This window comes from Rana temporaria, chromosome 12, assembly GCF_905171775.1.
Source record: "Rana temporaria chromosome 12, aRanTem1.1, whole genome shotgun sequence".
Classification (NCBI taxonomy): domain Eukaryota; kingdom Metazoa; phylum Chordata; class Amphibia; order Anura; family Ranidae; genus Rana; species Rana temporaria.
Window position 1 is genome coordinate 92,899,220 of NC_053500.1, and position 16,515 is coordinate 92,915,734.

Below are 16,515 nucleotides of genomic sequence, written 5' to 3' on the forward strand. Positions count from 1 at the left end.
CTCCCCATGTGGGGGCAGGGGGGGACCCAGGGAGGAGGGGGGAAATAGATTCATTAAATATTGAAGTGGCACTCCCGGTTGGGCAGAAGGCGTGACTCTCCGCAATGCTCTTATACGTTTCCCCATTAGAGCGCCTCTCCTCCTGGTGGAGGGAAGTCGGAGACGCTCAGGGGTGGGGTTTTATTTTATTTTTTTGCCACACCAACCGAGGGATGGTTCCAACCTAAGGGAACACCACGGAGGTGGGAAGTAAGGACTACCCAGATTCTCGAACAGAGGACTATAATCTGAGCTACTGGGGGAGGTACTTTTTTTCTTTCTCTCTCTCCGGCCCTGTTTCTTTCTCTCTCGGTCCCTCGGGATCCTCCTCTATTCCTCTTCCTCTCTCCCCTAACCGGAGCCTGCTGTGCGTATTTGAAGCTATAGGGGGAAATACAAGGGGAGTAGAGAGGAAGAGGCAGGATGGATAGAATAAACATTACTACCTACAATGTGAAAGTGTTAAATATCCCAGAAAAAAGATCAAAAATAATAATGGAACTAGGGAGACTAAAATCACAAATTGTGTTTCTGCAAGAAACACACTTTAGGAAAGATAAGATCCCAAAGATAAAGAGTCAAAAAATTCCAGTAGCGTACATGGGGGCTTCTCAGACCTCAAAAGCCAATGGAGTAGCTATCCTGTTAGCTAAAAGTACAAGATGGAAGGAATCAATAGTGGAGGTTGAAGAGGAAGGAAGATTTATCATGGTAAAGGGGACGTTAAATGAGCAAAAGGTCACTCTAGTAAATATCTACCTCCCAAACGAAGACCCGGTCTCGGCGCTGGAAAAATTTGCAGAGATTGTAATTCAAAAGAAAGAGGGGGTCTTGATTTTGGGGAGAGATATGAATATGGTCCTAGACCCTAGACTGTGCTCCTCCAAGGGATCCTATAAGATATCTAACATAAAACTGAGAAAAGCAAGAAAAATATTACAAGATCTACACCCAATAAATACTTGGAGGACGTTACATACCCATGAGAGAGATTACAGCTTCTACTCATCAAAACATACACTAGGATCAATTACATATTCTTAGAGCAAAGCAAATTGTTAAACCCAAGAGAAACCTCAATGGGTTATTTTTCAACATCAGACCATGCCCCAGTCAGCTGCACTCTTGAGTGGGGGATAACAGGCCCCAGGGAATGGAACTGGAAGCTCAATGAAACACTAATTAAAGACCCAGAATACGAGGGAAAGATAAAGCAGGAAAAAGAAATGTTTTTTGCACTAAATAAAGATGAAGATACATCACCGTTATGTAATTGGGAGGCACATAAGTGTTATCTGAGAGGTATCCTTATTTCATTAGGAGCCCAGAGAAAAGAGATCTCTCAATGCAAAGCTAGACCTCCTGCTTGGGGAGATCCGAATATTAGAAAATGAACATAAGAGATCGCAAAAGGTACAGACTGAAGAGAGATTAACGCTCCTGCGAGATAAATTAAATCTGATACTCATGGATAAGGCGAAGGCCAAATTAAGCAGATGCCGGAGGGCGTATTATGAATACGGGAACACACCAAGCAGAATGCTGGCGAATGCATTGAGAAACAAGAGCTAAAAATTACATTGAAAAAATAAAAATAAAAAAGGAGATAAATTAGTTAGTTCATCGCAGCTAATAGCAAAAGCCTTCAGGGAATATTATAGTGGACTGTACCAGCTGGAGAGTAAACCTACAGCGGAGAGGAATCAGAGCAGGGAGAAAAGAGTAAAGGAATACTTAAAAGAATCAGGCATGTCTAAATTTCAGAAGAAACTGCTACCAGCATGGAGGGGTTGATAACATTAGAGGAACTATTAGAAGTAATCAAAGAAATGAAACCAGGCAAATCCCCGGGTCCAGATGGATATACATTACTATAAAACTTTTTTTTGAAAAACTGGCACCTAAATTTTTGGAGGCCTTTAATTCATTAAAAGAAGGACGGCCGATGCTCAGAGAAACTCTGGGGGCACACCTAGCCGTAATCCCCAAGGAAGGGAAGGATCAGACATTGTGTCCTAGCTACCGCCCAATATCCCTATTGAACACAGATCTAAAGATTTTTTCAAAAATAATTGCTAACAGATTAGTGACTCATATACCCTCCCTAATACATCCAGACCAGGTTGGTTTTACCCCTGGAAGAGAAGGGAGGGAGAATACACGAGTGTTAAGTACCATCTATATGTCCCAACTCTATCAAAATCCTCTGGTACTAATATCAACTGATGCAGAGAAAGCTTTTGATAGGGTGGATTGGGGATTTTTGAGAGCTACACTACAACATATAGGGCTGGGAGGAGGGATGCAAAATTGGATTGCAGGCCTCTACTCATGCCCGACGGCTAGGGTAAAGGTGAACGATGTAATGTCTGATCCCTTCCCAATAAGAAATGGGACAAGGCAAGGCTGTCCACTTTCTCCGATCATCTTTGTCCTCACCTTCCTGAGAACTATCCGTGCAAACAGAGATATAAGAGGACTCAGGGTCAAAGGAGTAGAGTACAAAGTCGCTGCATTCGCAGATGATCTGCTATTTTCGATAACGACCCCAGAATTATCTCTACCATCTTTATTGAAGGAGATAAAGCAATATGGGGATCTTTCCAACTTAAAGGTGAATTATAGCAAATCGGAGGCGATGGGAGTAGAAGTAGATAGGCAGAGGCAGCAGCAATTGGCGTCTAGTTTTCCTTTTAAGTGGACAGACTCCCATATACTTTATTTGGGAACAAGGATACCGAAGAACTTAAAAAGAACCTATGAGTTAAACTTCGTACCCCTGGTAAGGCAGATCAAGGCAGACTTCCAACGTTGGGACAAGGAAATCTTTACTTGGTTCGGAAGAATTAACATTATTAAAATGAACGTGATGCCAAGATTACTTTATGTATTTCAGACCTTACCGGTAAAGATTCCATCAGGGTTCCTGAGAGACTTAAGAAGTAGATTTGCCAAGTTTATCTGGGCAGGAAAAGTACCTAGAAAACGGCGGGATATTCTGACGATGCCAAAAGGAAAAGGGAGGGGTAGGCCTCCCTTAACCAATGGGATACCATGATGCCTGCCATATGGCAAGAGTAGTAGAGTGGTGTGCCCATCAGAAAACTAAGCCATGGATCCTCATGGAGCAAAAAAACACGAACATCCCCTTGGAGGGACTGGCGTGGATCCAAGAGGTAGACATTCCACAAGAGGTGAAAAAACATCCTACAATAGGAGCCACATTACGAGTCATGAAAAAGATATTTAAGAAAACCAAAATCTCGGAATACCCAAGTCCATTAATACCGGTGCTGGGTAATCCTAGATTTCAGGTTGGCCTTGCAGATTTACATTTTAACAACCTAAGGCTCCATTCACACCTAGGCGTAGGGCGTACAGGCGTTTTTACAGGCGATTTTTACCGACGTTTTTGTCGCGCGTATATGCGCGTGTTTTCGCACAGTGGCATTCGACGTTTTTGTACTTTGTCTTTTTCCATATTAGCCAATAAGAAAAATGATCATCCCTGACATCACTTGTTGCTCTCCTAGGAATTTTTTATTCCTCTTCCTGGGATTTCAGCAACACAGGCGTCAAAACGCTTGTACAAGCGCGTGTATCAGGCGTTTTACATTGACTTCAATGTAAAAAAAAAACGCTCAAATACGCGCATATCGCGCGCTAGGAGCGACAAAAAAGGGTCCGGAACTTTTTTGAGCTACAGGCTACAGGCGTTTAGGCGTTCAGATGTGAACCATCCCCATTGCCTTTCATTACTTTTCGTCCCTCTGGCGTTTGTGCGCGTCGCGCTACAGGCGTAAAAACGCCTAGGTGTGAATGGAGCCTTAGACGTTCAGGAATGAGTAGGCTAATACACTTTGAAGATGAGAACCGAAGGATGAGTGGGGGAGAAATGGAAGAGGTATTCAGCAGGGAAATAGATCCAATGAGACTAAATCAATTAAAAGCAGCTATTAGAGCAATGAACCCACAAGGTAAAGCGGATAGAGATCTTTCAAGATATGAGGAATTATGCCTGAAGGGCGACCCGCTGAGGCATGGTCTGTCTATAATGTATATCCTTCTGGGAGAGGCAGTAGCTCCAAAGGAATTGCCATTTATACAAGCCTGGGAAAAAGAACTGGGGATTAAACTCTGAGACACAGAAAACGGGAATCTTCAATTTTACACACAAAGCCTCTCTCGCTACTAGATACCAGGAAGGGGGCTATAAGATCTTAACTAGATGGTACAAAACTCCTGTCGCATTAAAGCGGATATTCCCTGAAGTATCAGAACGTTGTTGGCGCTGCGGAGAAGGGGAAGCTACCATGCTGCATGTATTTTGGAAGTGTGTAAAGTTGAAAGATTTTTGGAAAATGGTCACTGACACAGTGAGAGAAATTACAGAGGTGGATCTGGGAGATAACCCTTCTACTTATTTACTACTTGACCTCCCAATTTCCCTGGCAAAGTTTAAAAATTCCCTGATTAGACACTTACTGACTGCAGCAAGGGCATGTATCCCTATTCTGTGGAAAAGTACATCTATGCCGACCAGACAACAATGGTTAGGCAGAGTAACAGAAATTCAGCAGATGGAGAATCTGACGATGGGAATAAGAGAACAAGAGGAGAAGCATAGACAGGTGTGGACCCCATATATAAGATTCAGAGAACGTGACCTCTGAAGGGGGAGGTGGAGGGGCCAAGAGAGTTTTTTTTTTTTTTTGGGAGGAGGGAAGAGGGACCTAGAGGGAGGGCTGCCCTGGGGGAACAGGGAGTTTACCATTATATAGCTACAATTAGTGGATACGAAGGTAGACTCTTGAAATCTGGTTAAGAGGCACAACGATTAATGAGAATAAGTTTAAAAGGAAAATGTTAATTTGTGCACTGCTAAAGTTAGATAGATATATATATATATATATATATATATGTTTGTATAAGGAGAAATTAAGTGAAAAGTGTGAAATTAAGTGTGAAAAAAATAACATAAAATAAAGAATAAAAAAAAAAGTAATGTCTTCCCTTTATCTCTCTCGGGCTTTGTAGGGAAATTTTTGCCTTTGTCGAACGGGACAGGACTTGTTCTAGACCTGAACCGATAAGTAGTGAGCCCTCGAAAGGTATACCGCAGAGACGTGATTTAGATGTAAAATCTCCATCCCACGTCTTTACCCAAAGAGCCCTCCTAGCAGAGTTTAGAAGTGCCCTCCTAGCAGAGTTTAGAAGTGCTGCTGACTTAGCAGTAGTTCTAACTGTTTCTACCGTGGCATACGCCAAATAGGCAACTGCCTTACCAATGACTTCTAGAGAATCTAATACCACCTTAGATGTGCCCTCATGTGCCACATGGTCCAGCAACCTGCCGACCCATGCATCCACGTTCTTGACCACACAAGTGGAAGCCAATGTTGGAGCAATGGCTGCAGCATTAGCTTCCCAGGCTCTACGCAATAAGATTTCTGATTTCTTGTCTATCTGATCGCGGATGTTTCCAGAATCTTCGAAGGACAAATCAGAATGTTTGGAGACTTGTGCCAAGGAAGCATCCAGATGCGGTACCTTAAGGAATTTATTTTCATCCTAATTGAATCTACGCTTCCAGGATTTAAGTTTTAAAACTTTTACGCTCAGGTTCTTTCCATTCTTTTAGGATTATATCCTTAAGAGATTGGTGCACTGGGAAGGACTTGGCCTGTGGCTTGCCGAGCCCTCTATACACTTTATCCTGTGCCGAGACCTGAGTGGACGGTAACTGAATATCCTCAGATGTATATATTGCCTTGAGGAGACGCTCTACTATGTCTTCGACTGCGAAGAGATGTCCCCCAGGTCTAGTCTCAAACAGGCTATCCTGGTCCGAATCCTCTCCATCCTCACGAGACTGCTGATCAGAGGATTCCGCTTCTTCCTCGTCAGAGTAACATGGAACCGGTTTCTGGGATCTCTCAGTGTTGGGGACACAGGACCTCCCTGGCGCACGCCGCCAGCATCCGGACATGCGCAATGGGCTCCGGAGGACTCCGATAGCGCAGAGCGGCAAGTGAAGGAAGAATCTTCGGCTTCCGCCGGCCATCCTGACCCGGGACACCACGGTTTTGTGTCCTACTACACGGGCACAGAGATGGAAGAGACTCCCTCCCCCCCACGATGGAGGTATATAAACTACTCCTTCCCATCATCCACCACTGTCAGGTAGGAGAGAGTGGGATGTACGGTCCCTGGGAACATGAAACACCCTTACCGTGTACAGTGCCCAGTATCTCAGGGGGATTCCTGATACAACACCCTGGCTGTATTTCCCCACCCCCGAGTATTTAAAATAGAAGGGAGCCCCCCCTCCGATGGAACAAAACCCTATCAGCCCACCACTGGTTGCTTTTGGTCTGATAAATTTAGGGGGAGGGAGGAGACCTCGTCCCAGACTTCTGGTCTTTAGCAAAAAAAACGGTTTTTAATGCCACGCTGTGGGAAACACAATCAATAACTGAGGGACAGAGGGAAGGGAGGGGCATTTTAAACTATGTTAATTGTGTTTCCTGTGTCATCTCAGGTGTGACGTCCTGGAAGACGACTGGAGAAAATGCAATACAGTTTAATTTTTTTAAAACAAATTGTGTTTGAAAAATTGCTGCGCCAATACCCAACAAATTGCAATGGCTATCATTTTATTCTCTAGGGCCTCAGCCAAAAAATAAAATGTATATAATGTTTGGGAGTTCAAAGTAATTATTATTTTTTTTTTGCTTGAAAAACACACTACTGATTTTACATACTGTATTAGAACTGCACAATTAATCGTTAAAAAATCCTGAGCTTGATTCAACCCCCCCCTCACGATCTTAATGCAGCATTTTCAAACTAGAAAATGCATTTCCTGAGGAAAATGCGTGTGGGAATGCTGAATAGCTGAGCCCGCACCAAAGCCAATTCACCATAACCACTACACTATCTTTAGGACACACAGCTCCTTTCTCTATCTGCAAAGTAGAGAGTATCCTGACTTCCTGCTCGCCCCTCCCCCCTCAAGAGGTTTCCCCTCCCCCCCCCCCAGGTCAGTGAGGAGGAATATTGCACTGGAGGTAAAGAAAGATATTTATGGAAAGAAATACCATTCCAAACGCCTTTTAATTCACAGACCAAATACATGAATTAAGCCTTCAAACAAACCTTAATAAATCCACAGCCATACATGCGATCGATACAGCGACTTCACCGTTTGAAAGACACGGCCCTTGTGAACGCATCGATATGAAATTTATGTTGATGAACCTAAAAATGTGGCCATGTCAGCGATTTAGAAAAGAGTGTCTGTGTGTTTTGCAGAAACATTTTAAAGTCTTTTTAACATTACAGTCAATGAGAGAAAATATCGGTCTCTTGTCCTTTAGAAGCTCCTGGAACTAAAAGTCAAATGCCTATCACAAAACTGATCACATTGCCTGAAACCAGACAAAAATACCTACGTTTCGATATATAAATTGTGTATGACAAGTAGATCTTGTGGGCGTGAGAGCAATTTGTTTCCCCTTTTTTTAAAAGATAATTTTTTTTTCAATGATCTCCACTGTAAAGGTCAAATGACACTCTAAAACACCTTCCATAGGAATGCATTATAACCGATTAGATTTTTCAGAAAAAAAACACTAAACGTAAATTGCTTTTTCACAAAAACTATAAAATATATCAATCTGAAAAGTCATAGCCGGATAGCTGAATATTTTGTGACCGCTTTAAAGTTTGTTTGGTGTCTGTAAGTGAAAGTATGAAGGAGCTGAAACTTTTGGCAGCGCGTGTGATTTGAAGCGGTAAAAAGGATGTTCTCATTGACTTCAATGTTAAAAAAAAGTGTCTAAAAGCTTAATATTTTAAAAAGTATAAATAGTACAAAAAAAACTTGAAGTCCCCGCGTTAGCTGAACGAGATGAACATTTTAAAAAATGAATGGCCTCAATAGCTGAAAGTATGCAGAAGTTACGCAGAGCCAAAAAACGTACGGAATAAAGAATACATTTACGGATATCAATACTGGGAATGCTTATTAAAGCATTCCCACTAATAAGTACAGAGCTGTTCTCTGCTGAGTGCTGTCAAAAAAAAAAAACTCAGCCAGTGAATGTTTATAAACAGCGCTGAGATAAAAACAGAAACAAAGTATCTCTTGGTTCTTTTAGATCAAAGGGACATACTTCACTCTACAAAAGTGGGCAGTTTAACCACTTAATACTAAACTTTTTTTGACACTTGTTGCTTACAAGTTAAAATCTGTATTTTTTGCTAGAAATTTACTTTGAACCCCCAAACATACATTTATATATTTTTAGCAGAGACCCCCGAGAATAAAATGTCGGTCGTTGCAATATTTTATGTTGCACTGTATTTGCACAGTGGTCTTTCAAAAGCTATTTTTTGGGGAAAAATACACCTCAATGAATAAAAAAAAAAAAAAAAAAAAAAAAAACTAAACAGTACAGTTAGCCCAATTATTTTGTATAATGTGAAAGATGTTATGCCGAGAATCAATCTTTTTTGGAAACCAAAAAAAAAAAAAAAATTGTGATTCTCATTTTATCCAGAATCGTGCAGCTCTATACTGTATATGAGAGAAGTGTGATGCCTAGTGCACCCGATCGTTTTTCCCGTCGGGAAAAGTGCCATGTTTTCCTTTGGCCGGCAAAACCGGACGTGTGTATGCTCCTTAGCAGTTTTCCCGACAGGAAAACTGCGGCTTAAAAAGTTTCCTAGGAGAAACACTGCGAGAGAATACACGGCCGGTTTTCCCGACCAAAGTTCTCCTGGCAGTTTTCCTGTCGGGAAAACCTGCCGTGTGTACAGGGGAAAAGGGACCGAGCTGGTTCCCGGTGGTCTTTTGACTGTCGGCAACAGAATATGCTCGGTGCGCAAGTGATTAACCACTTGCCGACCTCCTCATGTAGATATACGTCAGCAGAATGGCACGGACAGGCACATCAACGTACCTGTACGTGCTCTGCTTGACGTGGGTGGGGGGTCCGATCGGGACCCCCCCCCCCCCCCCCCCCCGCTACATGCGGCGGTCGGTAAGCCTCGGGGAGCGATCCGGGACGACGGCGCGGCTATTCGTTTAAAGCCGCCCCGTCGCGATCGCTCCCCGGAGCTGAAGAACGGGGAGAGCCGTGTGTAAACACGGCTTCCCCATGCTTCACTATGGCGGCGCATCGATCGAGTGATCCCTTTTATAGGGGAGACTCGATCGATGTCAGTCCTACAGCCACACCCCCTACAGTAGTAAACACACACTAAGTGAACAATAAATGTTACAGCGCCCCCTGTGTTTAACTCCCAAACTGCAACTGTAATTTTTACAATAAAGAATGCAATTTAAATGCATTTTTTGCTGTGAAAATGACAATGGTCCCAAAAATGTGTCAAAATTGTCCGAAGTGTCCGCCATAATGTCGCAGTCACGAAAAAAATCGCTGATCGCCGCCATTAGTAGTAAAAAAAATAAAAATGCAATAAAACTATCCCCTATTTTGTAAACGCTATAAATTTTGCGCAAACCAACCGATAAACGATTATTGCGATTTTTTTTACCAAAAATAGGTAGAAGAATACGTATCGGCCTAAACTGAGGGAAAACAAATGTTTTATATATGTTTTTGGGGGATATTTATTATAGCAAAAAGTTAAAAATATTGAATTTTTTTCAAAATTGTCGCTCTATTTTTGTTTAGAGCAAAAAATAAAAACCGCAGAGGTCATCAAATACCACCAAAAGAAAGCTCTATTTGTGGGGGAAAAGGACGCCAATTTTGTTTGGGAGCCACGTCGCACGACCGCGCAATTGTCGGTTAAAGCGACGCAGTCCCGAACTGTAAAAACCCATTGGGTCTTTAGGCAGCATATTGGTCCGGGGCTTAAGTGGTTAAATACCAATGCCGTTTGTGTCTTTTTTGACATGGGGCTGCACTTATGGCCCTCTGTATTTATAAAGTTGTCCACTACTGATTTATTAGATATGAAGAGCCAGGGCTTACACTTTTTGCATGGAATGGCTTAATTTATCAGTCTTTAGTAGATATTTTTGCATATATGCATAACAGTTTCAAAAGCAAGCACTACTGGAAGGACAGGTATCCTAACACATGCCAAGCTTAAAAAAAAAAAAATCATACAGATATGACACTTACCAATTCCTGGAAAGGACAGCAATAATAAAATAAAAAAAAAAAAAAAAAGGGGGGGGGGGGGAGAAAACGTTAAAAATAGGTAAATAAGGTAAAACTACAGCTTACAAGTGCAGAAAGATTTACAGGTTGATAAGAAAAAATAAAAAAAGGACTAGGTGTGAATTTTTTTAAGGTAAAAGTTGGCTTATACAGCCAAGAATTTCAAAAAAGTGTACATTTTTAGAAACAAGCAGCATATTGCACAAAGGTATGACAGCTGCCCTTTGCTCCTCTGGGGATACTAGGGCTGCAACTAACGATTATTTTCATAATCGATTAGTTGGCCGTTTATTGTTTTGATTAACATCCCAGGCGGTATGATTCTGTCTGGAATTACGTACCAAAAGCGGTACAAATATTTTGCATGGAAATTTTGCGTTTTATATTGTAGGCCTGCAATTCTTAGGAATAACTCACTTAAATCTGTCCAAACAAGAGTCTAATAGGCATCCCGGGAATGATAAAGTTTGAAACACAAAATCATAAAATTATAATATAATAAATAACTATAAATTATAACAAATGACAATGCAATTATAATAAATATTATTCAATAATGTAATCAAATCAAAATCACTGAAATTTGCTCAGTTGCAGAATTGTCGCTGTCATTACTTTTATTTTTTTATGACGGATTTCCCCACAAATTGCTATCGCTCAATCTGCAAGTGATTATAATTTATTATCGCTGTTTTCTAGCTGCTCTAAAATCACTTTTGACATAAAGGGACACTTTTGGTTGCTATGGACAATCTCCAGTTTGCAGGCACAAAAAAAATGTTTTTATTATATAAAAGTACATGCAGGACACAGGGCAGACCACTAGGGACAAGGGGGGTGTGTATTTTTTTACATACAGTCCTGTAATCTATAAGATTACAGTATACTGTATGTAATGTGTTTGTTTACTTTTTTTGAATTTGGCGCCGGTCTCCGCCCCCGTGCGTCGTAACGTTGCAGGGAACGTCGCAGGCACTGTGTGAATCGAATGGAGGACGCCGCTCGCTCACACAGCGGGGATGCATCGCTGGATCTACGGACAAGGCAAGTACAGTAACCTGCCTGGAAAAGGTAAGCCAGCGCGCGCTGCAGGCTCTGCACAGCTACCCTGAGCGCGACTCGAGGTTACCGATAATTGCATAGAAAATCCACCCCGAGTCACGCTCGGGAATACCACTAAGGGGGTTAATCGGCTAATAACCTTTTAATAAAAAATAACTGCTGCGATTTGCATTTTTTTTTTTTGGGCCAATTTGTTGTTGGGCAGGTTAGAAAACAAATTGCCACAAAAAATGTTATACTGCAGCTTCTCCATTGAAGTATATTGAACCAAAAAAATCATGGATGTGAAACCATGTAAATGAACATAGTGTGTTTCTGTAAGGGGTTCATTTTTTACTGTGGGACAGTGAAAGTAATATTTACAGTACAGATTTGCTCTTATTGTACTGTAAAGGGCTATATTTTTTTAAATTTTAACCCCATTATGTTACTGGCCGATTAATCGATTATGAAAATGGTAATCGATTAATTTCATAATCGATTAGTTGTTTCGGCCCTAGGGGATACTGCCTCTCATTTCCTGCATTTCCCTTTGCAACATGGGAAATTTAATCCTTCTTCCCTGCTCGGATGTGATGTGCAACAAGAGTGAAAGTCCTTCTCCCGACACCAGGAGGGAGCACTCTTTTCCAAAGGATATGACATCAATGGGGCTGAAAGTCTTTGATTACAAGAAAAATAATGCCCTTTCATTTAACCAGTGATAAGTGAACAAAACCTGGCGCAAGTGACTGGTAAATGTGCCAATTAAGCTGCTCCCCTGAAATGCTGTAGATAATTTACTGTGCAAAGTATATGTGGTGTTGAGTACTACTTGCACAATAGATTATCTACAGCATTTCAGGGGAGCATCTTAACTTGCACATTTACCAGTCACTGGTGTGAGGTTATGTTCACTTATCACTATTTTTATGAGGGACAGAAAAATGTACCTAGCGCAGTGTTATTCAGCAAAGCCCCAGCCCCAATGTTGATTTGGACAGGGGTCTTAAGCAGATCCAACACGACATGGAAAAGCAGATTAGATTGTGGTGGAACATTGCATCGTTGCAGATATACATAGAGAAAAAATCTCATTCCAAGAAGACTCAGATGGGATGTTACTCCTATTGATGGAGTGGAAGTTTATTGGATGAATGGTACCAGTTTTTCAATGGTTGTGAACAGAAGCTTACCGTATTTATTGGCGTATACCGCACACTTTTTCCCTTAAAATCAGGGCAAAATGGTGGGTGCGCAATATATGCCGATACTCGCTTCCCGCGCTGTGTTTGAATCCGCCGCCATTTCCCGATCGCAGTACGCTCGGCACCCCTTGCGGTTATGCGAGAGAAGCCGAGCATGGCCGAGTGTACTGCGCTCGGTATATGTCGGCGACGTTCAAACACACAGTGCGGGAATCGGCTCAGACAGCGCGGGACAAGCGGGGAGGACACCACGAAGGCCGCAGACGGACGCCGGACCGGACAAGGCCGCCGTGCAAGACACCAAAACTAAGTAATAAAACATATTTTTTCAGGAATTTCACGTCCAGATCTGGGGTGCGCGCTATACGCGGGTGCGCGCAATAGGCCGATAAATACGGTATGCAGCATATGATCAGAAGAAGAAAAGCTAAAAATACACTATTGGAATCCAATTTTTTTTTTTAAATGCTACCATTCATGGGTACCAATGACTATTAGAAAAGAGCTAAAGAATTACAAAAACGTCATTTTCTCTATCCATATAGGATAGAGAAAATGACCAAAAAGGACCTTAAAAGGGTTGTAAAGGTTTGTTTATTTTCTAAATAGGTTCCTTTAAGCTAGTGCATTGTTGGTTCACTTACCTTTTCCTTAGATGTCCCTTCACAAATGTTTTTTTTTTCTTTGTCTGAATTTCTCACTTCCTGTTCCTCCTTAGTAAGCGTGACCCCATCATCCGAGCCGTTCTGGACTACATCCCTGTGGGGAGACATTTTACCACAGGGATGTAGTCCCAAGGGAGGGGGCGAGCAAGCTGACTAACCCCCAGCCAGAACAGCTCGGATGATGGGGGCATGCTTACTGAGGAGAAACAAGAAGTAAGAAATTCTGACAAAGAAACCAAACATTTAGAAGGGAAATCGAAGGAAAGGGTAAGTGAACCAACAATGCACTAGCTTAAAAAGGAACCCATTAAGAAAATAAAACACACCTTCACAACCCCTTTAAAGATTTTAATGACAATAAAGTCTACAAATGGCAGGAAGACATTAACCCCCCAGGGTCTAAAGAATCCTCAGTGGAAAGAGATCGAAATACGAGATATTATTGCACATGACCAATAATTCCAATATCAACACACAAAAAAAAAAAAAAAAAAAAAAAAAAAGGCAGACCTCCGAACACACCTAAAAACCAAAGTTAAGAATCCCAATACTCAACCACATACCGGTACTAGGGTTGTCCCAATACCATTTCTTTAAGACCAAGTACCAATACTTTTTTTCAAGTACTCGCCGATACCGAATACCGATACTTTTTTTATGTCAGTAATTTTTTTTTTTTACTATTTTTTTTTTTTTTACAATGCTTTCTTGGGGGGGGGGGGGGGGGGGGAGTGGATGGGGTCAGTGTGTTTTTTATTAAAAAAAATTTAAAATTAATTTTTTCTTTATTATTTATTGCAATTATTATTTTTTTTAGCTCTGTTGGAGGCTTTGGTGAGATATCAGGGGTCTTAACAGACCTCTGACCTCTCCCCTTTGAGACAGAAAAAGGGACCAAGGACACAGATTTCCCAGTCCCTTTCTCAGCTGCACTGAAAATGAATGGACAGGAGACAGCGGCTCCTCTCCATTCATAAACTGAAGCATCGTAAACACACTTTACGATGTTTCAGTTATATGAATGAACAGAGTAAGTGATCACTGACACTGTTCATTCAAAAAAGATAGGAGCCGGGTTTAGCGGCTCCTACCACCGCTCTACATCCTGACAGAGGGGGCAGAGGAGAATATGGAGGGGGACACAGAGCTCAAAGGGGGACATGGAAGGTGTCACCGAGCGTGGAGGGGGAGAGCAGCAGCACGGAGGGGGGACATGGAGAGCGGAGGGGGTAAAGCAGAAAAAACGGAGGACGACAGCAGCAGCACGGAGGGGGGACATGGAGAGCGGAGGGGGTAAAGCAGAAAAACGGAGGACGACAGCAGCAGCTCGGAGGGGGGACACTGAGCACGGAGGGGGAGAACAGAATAATGGAGGAGGACAGCAGCACAGAGGGGGGACACTGAGCGCGGAGGGGGAGAACAGAATAATGGGAGGACAGCAGCACGGAGGGGGGACACTGTGCGCAGAGGGGGAGAACAGAATAATGGAGGAGGACAGCAGCACAGAGGGGGGACACTGAGCGCAGAGGGGGAGAACAGAATAATGGAGAAGGACAGCAGCAGCACGGAGGGGGGACACGGAGCACGGAGGGGGAGAGCAGCATGGAGGGGGGGACTGGAGGAGGATACAGAGACGTCAGGTATCGGGTGAAGCATCAGAGCATTTTACCTGAGTACAAGTACTCGGGGGAAATGCTTGGTATCGATACCGATACTAGTATCGGGACAACCCTACCACATACCCTCAATATTCAGTCCCTACTCACAACAGGTTTGCACCATTGGGGAATAGGATACCTGAGAATAATGGTTACTAAGACTATGGTAACCATTATCCACCCAGACCCCCTAGAGGAGGGTATAGATCATATAGAAAGAGCGGAAACAGATGTGGGGCTCTTTAACCTGGCAGGGGTCCAGTTCTTGGAGGAGGAAATGGAGGTCCTAGCTCAGGGTTTGACAAATTTGCTTGGAATCTAGGAGCCAGCTAAAAAAGTTAGGAGCCAGAAACACGCCCCGTCCCGCCGAGCTCACGCGCAGAAGCAACAGCATACTTGAGTAGAGCCCGCATATGAAAGCGGTGTTCAAACCACACGTGAGGTATCGCCGCGATTAGTAGAGCGAGAGAAAAAAAAAAATTCTAGCCCTAGACCTCCTCTGTAACTTAAAACATGCAACCTGTAGAATTTTTTTAAACGTCGCCCATGGAGATTTAAAAAAGGGTAAAAGGATAGTCGCCATTCCACTAGCGGACGCAATTTTGAAGTGTGACATGTTGGGTATCAATTTACTCGGCGTAACATTATCTTTCACAATATAAAAAAATTGGGCCAAACTTTACTGTTGTCTTATTTTTTTAATTAAAAAAAGTGAATTTTTTCCCCAAAGATATACCACTGTGCAAATACAGTGTGACAAAGTATTGCAACGACCGCCATTTTATTCTCTAGAGCAGGGGTGTCAAACTCAAATTTCATTGTGGGCCGCATCAGCATTATGATTGCCCTCAAAAGGGCCGGTTGTATCTGTAAGAGTAGATGTCCATCCCCTGCCCTTTACAATAGATGTCAAGGGCCACCCCACCATCAGAAGTGGATTCCCCACTCTCCCTTACATCACAGTGCAACCCCCCCCCCCACCTTTCCTTATGCTGCTGCTGGGAAAAAGCTGGATACATTGCTTGAATGCAGAAAGTAATGGTCTGGAGTAGGACCAGAGGAGGGCTGGAGCTCTCCTGCAGCTGCAGGAGAGGTGCGAGGGCCACATGAAATACCCTGGAGGGCCAGATTCGGCCCGCAGGCCTTGTGTTGAACACCTGTGCTCTAGGGTGTTAAAATAAAAAAAATATATATATATATATATATATATATATATATATATATATATATATATATATATATATATATATATATATATATATATATATATATATATATATAAATCTATATATGTTTGGGGGTTACAATTAGAGTGAAGGAGATGGCAGTGAAAACACAGGGGAAGCTCCATTAGCATTGCTGGTTGTTATGTCATACCAACGGCCACAACAAGATGGCGCCAGATTACAGAAGGAAGCATAGACCTGCAAAAGGCCGCGGCCTCAATTACCGAGACACAGGATGGGGTATCCCGTGTCCTTGTGCCCCCACCTCCACCATCGAAAGATTGCGTCGGGCCACACCGGATGGTAATTGAGGCCACGGCTTTGTGGCCTTCTGCAGGCCTATGCTTCCTTCAACCAGGTCGCCAATTCTAGTCGCAATTGCGACCTGGCGCCCGGATTACGTCGAACCCTGTCCTAGCTCAAGGTTTAAATTTAGCACCAGATAATAACCTTTAGATGTAGCAAAATATGAAAATAAG

The 16,515-nt window shown here is 42.6% G+C and overlaps 1 protein-coding gene across 3 annotated transcripts in view; it reads right to left on the reverse strand.

The window, feature by feature from the left end:
- Positions 1–16,515, reverse strand: part of RUNDC1 (RUN domain containing 1) — a 239,369-nt gene that overhangs the window by 206,890 nt on the left and 15,964 nt on the right. The window contains exon 2 of one of the 3 annotated variants that reach the window (XM_040331855.1): positions 10,200–10,205. The exons of the other annotated variants lie outside the window; for them this stretch is intronic. Within the exon in view, the coding sequence (XP_040187789.1) occupies positions 10,200–10,205 (6 nt within the window). The remainder of the gene's footprint in view (positions 1–10,199; positions 10,206–16,515) is intronic. 3 annotated transcript variants of the gene reach the window in all.